This window comes from Haliotis cracherodii, unplaced genomic scaffold (genome assembly GCF_022045235.1).
Source record: "Haliotis cracherodii isolate W230 unplaced genomic scaffold, xgHalCrac1.p SCAF_1, whole genome shotgun sequence".
Lineage (NCBI taxonomy): Eukaryota > Metazoa > Mollusca > Gastropoda > Lepetellida > Haliotidae > Haliotis > Haliotis cracherodii.
The window spans coordinates 73,449,705-73,464,695 of NW_027266264.1; the positions used below are offsets into that span (position 1 = coordinate 73,449,705).

General features: G+C 40.6%; 1 protein-coding gene across 1 annotated transcript in view; it reads left to right on the forward strand.

The window, feature by feature from the left end:
• Window positions 1-3,928: 3,928 nt before the first annotated feature.
• Window positions 3,929-14,991, forward strand: part of LOC139471270 (protein FAM167B-like) — a 52,643-nt gene continuing 41,580 nt past the window's right edge. Inside the window, exon 1 of the mRNA XM_071253606.1 lies at window positions 3,929-4,329. Within this exon, the coding sequence (XP_071109707.1) occupies window positions 4,280-4,329 (50 nt within the window). The 5' untranslated portion in view covers window positions 3,929-4,279. The remainder of the gene's footprint in view (window positions 4,330-14,991) is intronic.

The window sequence follows — 14,991 nt, forward strand, 5'->3', positions numbered from 1 at the left end:
AACATTTACTCGGGTCAGGATGTGCCATGGCTGTAAATAACCCCTACTTGTCTGTAACAGGGATTCGGAGTTTTATGTTCGTAATAAAATGAATTTGCGCTTCCTTTTTGTTCGGCCCCAGTTATCCATGGATGTTGTTTTTATTCTGTTATGATAAATACCCTATAAATGCACGACGATAGCCGTCCAATCAAAGAACACCACCGTGCGAGAGAAACGATGTGCTAGGCTTGTCATAAGTGGACAAGTAGATGTAGATTGGGTATTTATCATGATACACTTTCGAGCAGGGGGCACGGGTGGCCCAGTCGTCTACGGCGCCGCTATTCGCTGTGCAGAGTTGCGTCCCTTGGGCACGCCAGAAACCTATGATTGTGGGTTCGATTACCGGTTCGCCCCGATTTTGTTTCTAGGTCACCGAAGTGGTAAACGTCTGAGACCTGCATCACTTGAGGCTCTCCTCCAAAATTAAGCTTACACGCCGCGATATAACTTGAATGCTGTTAAAAACGGCGTTAAATACAACTCACTCGTTCACTTCCGAGCAAAGAAAACTGTACACTTGAAATTGGATTTGACAAAAAATTACAAACGTTATCAAAATGTTTCTAGGATGAAAAAAGTCGCCGAAACACTGCAAACTTAAGGTCCAAAACGCAACTTTGATACCCGTATCAAATACATCACCATAGAATAACCATTTCTTGTTTGTTTAAGTTTAGCCACCATCAAACAAGGTGTATAATGCCCGGCAGTGTATAATGGAGTGAATACACTGAGTAAAAGATAATGGTTCGGTCCCTGTTGTATTTTGTACGGAACTTTTTATCCCCAGGATTCGCCATCCTTAAGTTCCTTTTAACTGTCCTTCCAACATATACTACTGAGTGGTCAAACGCCGCTTCGAACAGTATTTCGGCCATGTCACGGCGTGTCAGCTTCATGTGGGAGCTATCGCCGTAGGATGCGCGTGTTTACCCTGTTAACCACTTTGGAAAAACCACGAACACGGGTATCATGCTGATAAATCTGCAATCACATATATAACCAGGTTCAATTGAGGATTCGTGCCTTCCTCACGTTCACTATAGGAGGTCATTCTGCATGGCGGGTATCGGCACCTTAGTGGACTTGCAACATTCATATACCGTAGACTACGTTTATAACGAACACGCTTATAACGAACTGGCGGATATAACGAACTGGTTTTTAGATATCTGCCATTTTCTGTATATATGCTGTATGTATATATATATATATATATATATATATGCTTATAACCAACTACGGTTATAACGAACTGGTTTTTAGATCCCTGCCATTTTCTGTATATATGCTGTATATATGCTATATATATATATATATATATATGCTTATAACCAATTACGGTTATAACGAACTGAAATTTGTGGTCCCTTTGAGTTCTCTATAACCGTAGCTTACTGTATGTTATATTGTTGTCAAAAGCTGCCATATCATCCCATGTTCTTTTTTTTTTCCGATATTTCGCAATGTAATTTATCCAATGAAGATATATAGTTTACTTCCCACCCTCTCCCCTTCATGCACTTGTTACGCGTCAGGACATGACACACCATTTGACCTCCATCCTCATCCTCCATCTTCATCATGTGGCAAAGGGAATCTAATTGATTATAGTTTGTCTTCAAGAAATATCGACTATTTGAGTCTACCATATAGAGACTCGCCTACTGCTGTAGGCGACAAAGATCTAGATCGCCTCTTTTTCTCAAGTGGGAATGAAATTCAACAACACGAACATGAATGCAGCTGCACCGTGGTTACCGCTGCCAAACCAAAACTACACATTGCACAAATTGATATCATCATACTTTTTTTTTTATCCTTAACCAGGAAAAGTACACATCTACTCATTCTCATGCCAGGGCACAGAATCTCCTTATATATCACTAAGCCGCTTGGGCAGACACGACTTAGCGTAGATAGCAATCCAAACTGATACGCCAAGTGTACAGGGCTGTTTGGCAATTACAGCATGTCGGGCGCCGTCCACGACTAGATGGCTCTGGCTGTGTGATAACATCTAAACTGACGAACGCGACACCCGCGGACACTAAGAGACGGAGGATCATACTCCATTATATCACCTAGTAGAACGGAGGTAGTGATTAGTTGTTATAATTAACCGCCAGCAACGGCTTAATAAACAGCAGATAAAACTAAACTTGCGTGGAAACTAAACATCCTATAACACAGAGAGAGAGAGAGAGAGAGAGAGAGAGAGAGAGAGAGAGAGAGAGAGAGAGAGAGAGAGAGAGAGAGAGAGAGAGAGCGAGAGAGAGAGAGAATTATTATGAAGGAATATGATCTGAGAATAACTCAGTCTGGCAGATTTAAGGGCTATCACCGTCAGGAAATGAGTTACGTTTGTTGTTACGATACACGTTACACAGTCACGGACGTACCGTTAGAGGGGACCTAGCCATAGGCTGCCATACATCTGTGTTATGGCGGTCCATAAGTAATCGAGTCGGAGAAACCAGTGGTTGATAACATGAACAACGATTCACGACATCGGTATTGTGACCTATTCCTTAAGGGTCACGAAAGACATGGACGGGTTTTAGAGACAGCCATGCAGATGTGGGAACCCGTTCTATACCTAATTGTTCACTGTAAACAGAGATGGATGTTAGCAGACACGTAGTAGACCTATATATATGCTATCTCTGTATGTTCAGGAGGAGAATCAGAGGTACTGGCGGTATGTCCTATCCCGTGTCCCCACTGGATGTAGGACCCGTGAAGACCCGGGTAGAATAGGTCTTCAGCAACCCATGTTTGCCGTAAAAGGTGACTATGCTTGTCGTAAGAGGCGACTAATGGGATCGGGTGGTCAGGCTCACTGACTTGGTTGATGTATGTCATCGATCCCAATTGCGTGGATCGATGCTGATGATGTCAATCACTGTATTGTCTGGTCCATACTCGATTATTTACAGACCGCCGTCATATAGCTGTAATATTGCTGAGTGCGGCGTTAGAAAACAAACAACAACAAACCGTCTGCTTGCCCACTAACTCATACCAAGCAAGGATTATATCATATATACCAGGATTATATCATATCAAGCAAGAATTATATCATACATACCAGGATTATATCATAGACCTTCCTCCTTCCTAGTCTGGGGGCACGGGTGGCCAAGTCGTCAGCACCTTACCCGTACTCGTGGGTTTCACCGAAGTGGTAAACGTCTGAGACCTGCATCACTTGAGGCTCTCCTCCCACATTAAGCTTACACGCCGCGATATAACTGGAATGCTGTTAAAAACGGCGTTAAACACAACTCACTCACTCACTAAACGTCTGAGACCTGCATCACTTCGGGCTTGTTAACTCACTCACTCACTCACTCACCTCCCTAGTCTAGTGGTAGAGTGTCCGCCCGGAGAGCGGAAGGTCCGGGATTCGATCTTCGGCTGCGTCATACCCAAAAGACGTTAAAAGATGGTACTTGTTGCTACCCTGTCTTACACTCGGCATTTAGGGGTTAAACCAAAGACTGGTCGGCTCGCAGTCAGTAGACATGGTATCTCAGTGGGCTAGCACTATAAAATCTATATACAAGCAGTCACACACACACACACACTCGTGCATGTACGTCGCTATATAAGTGCAATAATATATATATATATATATATATATATATATATATATATATATATATATATATATATATATATATATATATATATATATATATATATATAGGCATCACACCTCAACTACTTTAAAAACCTAACATGTCAAAAAATGTTTTCACCAGCGAACAACGTATTACACGGTAGTGCATGGTGTTGAGAATGCCCCAATCCGAGGCCGACAAGCCTGACGACTGAGTGTCTCTTCAGGGCTCTGTCAGCCCCCGAGAGTATCGCCGCTGTCAGCCGAGTCGAGCAAGGCAGCGTACGGCGACACACGAGCACTGCGCTGAAGGGAATGCATTGGAAATATGATGTTCAGTGAAACTACTCGTGTACACCGGAGAGGGTGGCCAGACCAGTGCTAGCGAGGTATTTATTTGTGACGGAGTGACCCGCGTGAGACGACGTAGATGGTGTTGAAGGCGCAGGTGTCGTCGCCTCACAGCAAGCCTACATCCTGTACTTGGGATTTCCACAGCGGAGGTGTGACAGACACTAGTCAGTTGGACCGTTGTGATAATGTCATCCTGATAGAGAAAAGTTACTGGTGTTGCTCCCCGATGTGGATTTTCTAGTGTTGCCTTGGTGGATGTATGCAGCGCGTCACTGCTGTTTTCAACTGCTGATTACGACTAAAGGGTATGTGAACAATTTTAAAATCAGGATGTATATTTTCCGCAGGTTTGGATGGTAACAGGCGTAACTGCTTTCAAACGGTACGGATGATCTTAGATGCGCATGGGCCTTACCTGACAATCAGATAGAAGACCAGCCCCTCCGTCAAGGACGTTCAGGTGAAAGGTACAGTCTCAAGTGCTGACTAAAGATTGATGTGTTAACAGGTTTTTCTAAAATCCCGACAAAATCATCCAAAATTATACACGAGCTATACCCCGAAGCCAAAGCGCCTATTACCAAATGCACTTCTCGGGCATACAATAACGTTTGAGTGGTGTCTCTTTGCCACGGATATAATTATTAAGGTTGTGCGCTAGCCTGGCATCAAAGGAGGTCGTGGCTTCTCGGTTTGCTGGAACTATTCCAGTGACAGTGCCAGGATTATCAGCAGAAGTGATCAGAGAGGTGATGAATTAACGCCCGTGTGTGTCACTGTCGATGACGATGGAGCTGTGACGCTTTATCAGATCTGTAGCCTTCACCTTTCCGCGACAAGGTAAGAGTCGGTAGTTGTTACTTTTATGGATAGCTATTGATAAGATACATGTCGAAAAAGTAAACAAACATAACTAACATCGGTCGATCTCCGACGAATATGGAGCCGTGAGACTTTATCGGGTGTATAGTCTTCACCTTTCTGACAAGGTTAGAGTCGGTATAATGTTTTATTGAAATATATGTGGAAAAGGTAAACAGGAATAAGACGCATCATTTATGGATTTAAAGAAGTGTAGTGGACTGAAATGACGTCAATGTGATTTAAATACCATGGCGGTGAAGCATGACGTTATTGCGTGTGAAATCAAATTACTGCCGTGAGAGGGCAATTTAAAATGCCCGTTTAGGTTCTACCTGGGGTTTTAACTATTCAGAATAGAACAAATATGTCGTTATAGTAGTTAGGTTAAATTGTGATAGAAAAGGTTTTTTCTCTCAAAATTATTAGTCAGTTTATACAGTTCATGTCTGTCTAACATTTGGTGTGAGCGATGTGTGATGACGACTATCCATCAACTTCTGCAAGAATGGTCATTGCCATTGACTGTCAGTGATGTAGACAATTCATGTATTATAGCATCGAATGCTTCAACGTGTGGTAATGGTGGTAGTGTCGACAGCTCTTGTGTACTGGGCGATGCTGACTGACGGAGTAAATATGTCAGTTATACATCTACTGCAACGCACTACTTTTGTGTGATGCGAGTAAATATGTCAGTTATACATCTACTGCAACGCACTACTTCTGTGTGATGCGAGTAAATATGTCAGTTATACATCTGCAGCAACGCACTACTTCTGTGTGATGCGAGTAAATATGTCAGTTATACATCTGCAGCAACGCACTACTTCTGTGTGATGCGAGTAAATATGTCAGTTATACATCTACTGCAACGCACTACTTCTGTGTGATGCGAGTAAATATGTCAGTTATGCATCTACTGCAACGCACTACTTCTGTGTGATGCGAGTAAATATGTTAGAAAGTCTACTGAAAGCTAGTATGTGATACTACTGACAAAGCAAATAAATGTTATAAAGTCTTCGTAAACTACTGTGTATACTGAATCTGACAAGGCAAGTATATATGTTATAAAGTCAGTTAATCAGTTAAGTCTACTGAAAGCTAGTATGTGATACTACTGACAAAGCAAATAAATGTTATAAAGTCTTCGTAAACTACTGTGTATACTGAATCTGACAAGGCAAGTATATATGTTATAAAGTCGTCTGTAATCTACTACTGTGTTAAAACTTACAAGGCGAGTTAATATGTTATAAAGTCTACTGTGAGCTACTGTGTGATACATTCTAGTGTAACGAACAACCGAGGCGAGTTAATATGTTATAAAGTCTACTGTAAGCTACTGTGTGATACATTCTAGTGTAACGTACAACCGAGGCGAGTAAATATGTTATAAAGTCTACTGTAAGCTACTGTGTGATACATTCTAGTGTAACGTACAACCGAGGCGAGTTAATATGTTATAAAGTCTACTGTAAGCTACTGTGTGATACATTCTAGTGTAACGTACAACCGAGTCGAGTAAATATGTTATAAAGTCTACTGTAAGCTACTGTGTGATACATTCTAGTGTAACGTACAACCGAGGCGAGTAAATATGTTATAAAGTCTACTGTAAGCTACTGTGTGATACATGTTAGTGTAACGTACAACCGAGGCGAGTTAATATGTTATAAAGTCTACTGTGAGCTACTGTGTGATACATTCCAGTGTAACGTACAACCGAGGCGAGTAAATATGTTATAAAGTCTACTGTAAGCTACTGTGTGATACATGTTAGTGTAACGTACAACCGAGGCGAGTTAATATGTTATAAAGTCTACTGTGAGCTACTGTGTGATACATTCCAGTGTAACGTACAACCGAGGCGAGTAAATATGTTATAAAGCCTTCTGTAACGTACTACTCATAATAATAAGGCGAGTAAATAGTAAGCACTCGCTGACTCCAGACTCAATGGGTGTGTTGGGTTTTGTCAACACATCGACCACGAAGAAATCTGTGATGAAGGGCGGAGCAGGCACTCAGCAAGCCATCGCAATAATACTGATGTAGTTGAACAAGCAGTAGTATCACAACTGTGACATCACTGTCGCATAACTACATCACTGTCGCATAACTATCGAAATGTAGAATTTGCCGTTGATCAGTCGGATGGTAAAGCTTGTAACGACATTATGAGAGTGAGATTCAATGCTAAATGGTTCCTTGTGTGTACACATGACCGTCAATGTGTAAAATGACTGAAATTTCCACTTAGGCAAATTACAAAATGCTTAAATATTTCAGTTATTTTACAAATAAAAATTCTGTCCGTTTATTTTATCATGATAACAAATTTCAAACATTTTAATCTTAAATTTTATCACCGAATGACTGAAAATGATAGGATTAAAAGAAGACGAAAGTCAATGTATATGTATGTATTGTTTGGCTTCTAATCCTAGCATTATTACTTTATTGTGATGTTTTAAGCCCTTTTGAACTTGTTGATAATTTTCAGTCAGTCTGTCAAGAGATTTTTTAGTCAATTTGTAAAATGACATAAAATATTTAGGCATTATATAAATTGCCTTAGTGATTCATATATTGAACATTTGTTTTATACATAGACTTAACCTATATACACATATAACGCCTAACTGTTAGATTTCATGTTGTCATTAACACAACATATTATGACGGCGTCTGTAATACAACCCGATAGTCCAGACTGGAAGATACACCTTTCCAGAACCCCAGTTCAAAATAACATGACAGCCATCCACCGTCATTGAACATCTATAGGAGTGTGATGATTTTGAAAGAAAGAATAAAACTGGCACCTCAATTGGACAAAATAAATAACGGCAGGCATTCCGGTCGTATTATGGGCCCCAACTCATGTGTCACTTATGTTCTCTTAAATAAATACTCTTGGGCGAAATATTATATAAAATAAATATCCCCGATCCAAACACCCAATATTACCGAGTGCGATGCAAAACAACATCACCCATTCACTCACTGTTAACTCAAAGTAGTTCGCGGTGCCGTTGGGTTATTGGGGAGTGAGTGAGTGAGTAGGGTTTTACGCTGCTTTTAGCAATAATCCAGCTATATCGAACCCGGACGAGCGAACGCTTTAACCACTAGGCTACCCGACCGCCCCGTTGGGTTACTGGAATTAAGCGACATAACCCTTTCCATATCCAATAGAAATCTTTGCATAAAGCAGAGTCGATTGTACGATTCCGACTATATCATGAGCACTATCAAATAGTAATGACACGAGGTGTTCGCGAAAAGGTGAGCGTCACAAACACATACAAAGGCAAGTCAATTGTTCACCTGAAGACATTGTTAACACCCAAAGTGTCATTATAGATTTTTGATTGAGTGTATGGTCCATGTTACCGTCAGTGTTTGGGGGATTGCAACTAGGATATGATTGACTCTGACCCCTCTATAGTGTATAACATGACTTCTGCCAGTCCCACAAAGGTATCGCAGGGTCTGACAAGGCGAGATGTCTCTTATTTATCCCTTTATCTATGGTTTATACATTGCTTCGACCGACACTTGTGTGTGGAGGTGAACCACGCTTAACGGTGCAGTGATCCTTTTGTTCACATGACAATCGCATTGTGTAATTATTACATAGAGTGAAGTTTATTTGAACAAAATACGACACACTGGCGGTATTGCTGAGTCTAACAATGAGGGAGGAATCTTCGAGCCGCATTGATTACAGCCTTATCTTCTTTATATTCGTTTAAGTGTGTTTATAGCTTTACAATTGCGACATTGGGTTTGAACCAATTGGGTTACGATTTGGAGCGTCATACATCGTTTCTAATATAGACAAATAACCGGTTGCAGTTACATTGTAGTGTAGTTAGGGTGGTTAGAGCACCTGTTTATAAAGACTCATTTGTTTCCCGAAACTTTCAAATGTAGTTGTGTTTTGCTAACATACACCTGGTCTTGAAAGAAAGTACTAAGATGACTCTATTATTGAAGTCAGGATTATCTCTGTACTGAAGGGGCGGTAGGGTAGCCTAGTGGTATAAGCGTCCCATCGACACATCGAACACAGAGGTTCGATTCCCATTTGGGTACAATGTGTGAAAACCCTTTCTGGTGTCTCCCGGCGTGATTTGGGGGAATATTGCAGAAAGAGGCTTTTAAAAGCACACTAATTAACACGTTCACTGCACTGAAATGAAGTGGTGAAAGGTTTTCCTCAGTGAGTACAGAACTTTCTTTTCAACACACACGCGAAACATACAGACCAATATATATAAACTAGGATATAATTCTAATAAGATTTCTTATTTACATGCACCGAAATTAACCACAAAATGTAAGTTTAAAAAAAATGTTTTTCAGAAATTAATTGAGTTCATAATCTATTTAACGTCTGTCACCATTACTTAAATTTGTTCTTATTCTTATTCTTATATACACATGCAAAGAACACAACACCCCTTCTCACTAGGACATCATGTGATATATGAAGGCAGGTGAAGCAACTGAAATGGCCCACAAATAATTACAGCAACATTTACAAAATATTATATCGTCTATTTCGGTTGTTTGTATTTCAATATGAGTTTCCCACAATGTGAATACAAACAGGTAATAATATACACTGCAAAAGAAAGTATACACCAATGTTGGATGGTGGCTAAAAATGAAACACAAAAATGGTTATTCGATGATGATCTGTTTGATGCGGGTATCATAGCGATATTATACATGCATAATTTCAATGAGTATTTCACAACCGGTCGCAATTTCACAGTTTATCATAATGTTTGTTTGTTGTTTAACGCCGCACTCGGCAATATTACAGCTATATGACATCGGTCTGTAAATAATCGAGTCTAGACCAGACAATCCAGTGATTAGCATCATGAGCATCGATCCACGCTTTGGGATACGATGCGAGCATCAACCAAGTCAGCGAGCCAGACCACCCGATCCCGTTAGTCGCCTCTTACGACAAGCATAGTTGCCATTTACGGCAAGCATGGGTTGTTGAAGACCTTGTCTATCTCGGATCTTCACGGGCAGTACACCGTAATGAGCAGAGTGAAGCAGTTCTTGTCAATATCAGTTTGAGTGTATACTTTCTTTTGCACGGCAGTGTATTTTGTCACAACACTTATAAGGATACGATTTTTAGATACGACTTTTTTATATAGAATAATAAGTGCTGCATAACATTTTTCCACGAGCGTAAAGATGGATCTGCGTATGTGTCATTGTGACATTAATACCGTGTACCAAGACGCATGTCTCTGCAACCTTCTCAATTAACCCGGATATCGTGTTGGACAAGGGACATTAATGTGGTAACTGAAGACTTAATTACTGGCAACTATAGTGCCGAGTGACCTCCCAGTAATGGGATACCCCCATCCAACTACTATCAGGTAAATTGGGATTCAGTTTCCATTTGACGTTAGCTGTAGGACGTATCATTAAGTACTGGTTATCGTGGTTGGTTGCACTTAAACTAAGCCTGACATTGGTCGGTGTTGTCTGTATTAATGTTCCTGGATTATGAAGCATTTAAGATTCTAGTTTTACATCACAGTGTAATTGAAAGTGAACAGACATCTATTTGGTGTGATGCAAGGTTATGTGGTCGGGATTTCGTCATCGTTTCCGTCTACAAACCAAACTTACGTTACAGTCCATTAAATTGCTTTTAAGGTAATTGTTGGGTAATGGCACTTGTGTCAGTGGATGTTTCATGCAGACACAGACACAGACACAGACACAGACACAGACACAGACATGCCCTGCACCTTGCACCCGAGGCTGCTGTAGGTATGTTTTCAATACTTTTTTTTCCTGCGTACACTACTGTACTTGATGCAACACGATGCTAAATATTATTGTAGAGAAACCTGGTTTATTCGTACATATATATACATATATGAGATAGCTACGCGATACATCGCAAAGAACAGTGAAGAACGAAGCGTGCTTTATTTCATGATAAAACATTGTTCTATCATGACATCATTCTGGAGATTCATAAAAGGGGTTGCAACTTGATGACGTCGTGTTTTGGACGACGTTATTTTTGAGAGGGGAATGTTTAGTGAGTTACTCCCAATAGATGTAGCTGGGCAACGCAGATAAACGCAATGGCATCCAAAAGTGAGAGAGATATGACAATCGGTATAGGGAGAAAAGGTATAGGTAACCGACTTGAGGATTGTGAGAATATGCAGGAAATACCAACCTGTGCATAAAGTGGACTAGTCCCATATTGCCGAGGTCGGATTCTATTGAGGGAGTCATCTTTTTTTAAATACGGGCAAACATGTTTAAAGCTTGTACAATTTATCATCATCCTTAAAGAGGCTGTGCATTCCGTTGGTATCTCATATAAGAAATATACGACTCGTGGGAGTTGTTTATTGTACAATGAAACACTGATGGTAGAATATTCTCCCTGCACTGTTTTATTTTCGATAAACAGCTCCCACCCGTCCTTTATTTCTTACATACACCCATACTTGTTGGGTCCACGTTACTTGAAACACATGTGTTGTTTGTGTGGCCTTATATAATGTACAGAGAAACTACGTATACGTTTATAACAAACACCCTTAAACGAACTGACGGGTATCCCGTCCATTTGCTGTAAATATGCTTATTACGAACAACGGTTATAACGAATTATAATTAGTGGTCCATTTTAGTTCGTTATAACGGTAGTTTACTGTATATACATATATCAGCAAAATACGTGTATCTAAATACGAACCGCATTTTGAATGTAACCATATCTAGTGGAGCGTTCGACCCATTGTATATAAGTGTAGGCAACTATCATACAACCCACCGCATTGCTATGCCAGAAGATCGTGAACCAGGTAGATGAGAATATTAAACGTTTATGGTAACCCTACAACAAATCATTTCACTATTCATGCTTTAAAAGCATTAAATGTAACGTATAGCGTATAGGCTCATTTCAGTTCTGACCGCGTCTATGGTATAGTGGATAGAGCGTCTGTCAGAAAAAAAACGGATGGTCGGTGTTCGATCTCCGGCCCCATCACACTTAAAAGCTTTAAAAGATGGTACTTGTTCTTACCCCGCCTGGCTCGGCACTAAGGTGATAAAGCACGGACGAGCTCGGAGTCAGTATACTGTGTCTGGGTGGGGTATTCGTGTTAAATTACGGCATGTGTCTTATATTACACAATATCCTTCTTGACTCTAAAAATAAAAAAATTCAGAGTGTGGAATAGAGCTAGCTACAGCTGGCTAGACTTACTTTTGTATGCGTTTCTAGATTATTTCTTTCATAAAATAAATATATTCCACGGTCATGCTGCAGGACTAGCTAGCACTATAAAACCGGCATAAGTCTTGACTAGTACAAGCAGCCTCACACACACACGCATGCACGTCCCTGAATAAGTACAATAATCTTGAACGCGACGATAAACCCCATTTGACTTCAGCTCATATCAGCTCTCGAAATGCCTGTATACACCAGCATCGCGACATTTGTCCCCGAATCACCACATGCACCAACGCTATCAGATTAAAGCAACACTGAGACTGCTGAAGCTTACAACCTTTCCAATAGAATATACTGATGTATATTAATACAAGATCATCATAACATTAACTTATAAGCTTACCATATAGAACCCGACAACAATGTTGGTCCAGTTCTACGCTTGAGTGTAATTCATCTTCTATGCTACAAATCCCTTACCCTCCCTATACATTAACCTATGGTGATAGATAAACTTCCTGTCTTCAGAGAAAGTTGACTAACAAGGTTTGTGACGACGAATGTACTACGGACAACATTCCTGTGATGTAATATGGATTTATGTGGTCCTGCTAAAGTACCGTAGACATGTGGGAAGCATTGTTATCGTGATAGACTGCAGCTGCCCAACTGGACATGATGGGCGGGACAATCCCTGTGCTCTATTAACTCAACTACCTCTCACGAACAAGCCTCACTTTAATACGTCACCGGTTAATCATTTCTCATTAATTTTACTTATAAAAGTTGGCATCTAAGTCGAATTTAATGTATTTTATTCGATTTCCCAGCCAATATCACCTTAATTTACTATTGCACCAAACCTTTCTTTCAATACTTCGAAACCGCGCAGACATTCCTGATAAAATCACGAACAGTGTTACTGGTTGTCGAGATGGGTTTCCTCAAAAGTTTCAATTTCCGAATGGAAAATACCTTGAAAATAATTGTGAATCCGAATTTATTATGCATATGCAGATATTTATTATCCGAATTATATGTAAAACACAACCGCAGTGTCGGGCCTGTCCATCGTGCGGACCAATGAAGCTGAAACACCTCTTCCCTAAAAGACAACACCACAACATATTCAAGAGGTTCGATTTCGATTTCCAATATAGCCCCCATGTCATTACTCAGCTACTTGTGGTCAAAACGTATTGGAATTTGGTACGTGTGTCGTTACTATGGGGCTCAACATACCGGGTATTTTGCGATAGTTTTAATTGGTACCTTGATATGACATTTGCTCTTCAATAATACTGAAAGCTGGACGTTCTTATGGCCACTACTCGGACATCGTCTTTCATACTGTTAACATTGGGCACTTGTGTTGTAACAAATGGGTCACAACAAATGTGTTGCATTCTTCACGATATTTTATTTTTTAACCTTCATTTGACCATGTGCTTAAAATTAAAGTATCTCAAAATACATTTACTCTCTCCGTAAACATCTCCTCATCAGAAATCACGGGGCCAATGAAGCTGAAACTTCGTACGCTTCTTCCCAATGCTGACACCTGAAATTATGCAAGAGGTGATCGAATATGAACGCAAATGCATATTAAACAAGCAGTTTATGTTAATTACTAAGTAATGTTTGTACAAACTGTGATTAAATTTGGTCCACGTGCTCAACATATATGTTGCAATACAATGTAATATATATTTTGACCTTATATGGTCTTGATCTTGCTTTTAATTTCCTCAGAATGCATATTTGTTTCTGTAAACTTCTGCTCCCCTGAAACTGCCAGACCAACTGATGTTTGGCCTGTATGTTTCTCCTAATGATAACATCATACTCAATTTGTTAGATTTAACAACCAGGGCGCCGTTGTACAAGCGATCTTAGCGCTGAGGTGATCGTAGGTCCCATAGACATGCGACAGTCGTAGCGCTAAGGTTGTTTTGTACAACGGCACCCAGATCTGAAACTCCGATTCGCTACAGCTCTTGACAGGGGTGTCATATCGGGGTACAAGATCTGCTTTTAATGAGATTGATAGTGTTTATGACATACGGAGCCCATCACATATGTACAGATAAGTGTACAAGTACATCCGTTAAAGGGAATATAATTATGTATAATATTTAGCATTCCTTTACATTCAACGGTAGAAATATCTGTATCTCTAGGAGTGGGTAAAGATGCGATGCTGTCTACTGTAAGAATGCAATTATCTTTAGCCTTCATCGCAGCTGCGGTCGGCGTGAACGTAATAAATGGTTTCTTTTGCTTTGCTATATCTCTTAAAGACGCTATGCTTCACTGTCGGGTGTCCATTTCTATTCCAGGTCAAGGCGTTGTAATCTGTGCCGTTTGTTAAATTGAGACATTGTCTCTGTGTAATAAGAGGAATCTATTTGAATAATATCCTCGAGTGGTGTGGATACGGAGGGGGCGATGGGTTGATGGAAAAATGGAGATGGGAGGTGGACAGGGGTTTGTTGGTGGGTTGGTTGGTGGAAAAGCCGAGGTGGTGAGTGGTAGTTGTGGAGGCAGGTGGTTTGATGAAATAGCAGAGATGCAGGTGAGCTGGAGGGGTGGTAGATAGTTTGTTAGAAGGGCGACGATGGTGTGTGGGGTGAAATGTTGGGGTTGGTGGGCATTGTTTATAGGATGGAAGAGCTGAGGTTGGTCGATGTTAGAGCGGAGGTAGTGCTTTAAGTGACGTACACGTGTCTTTATGCATACGTGTGCGTGCATGTGTATGCATGCGTGTGCGTTTTTAAAAGCGTGTGTCTGAGTACACGTGTGCACGTGTGTGCTTGTGTGCGCGCGTGTGGATGTGTTGATGGAA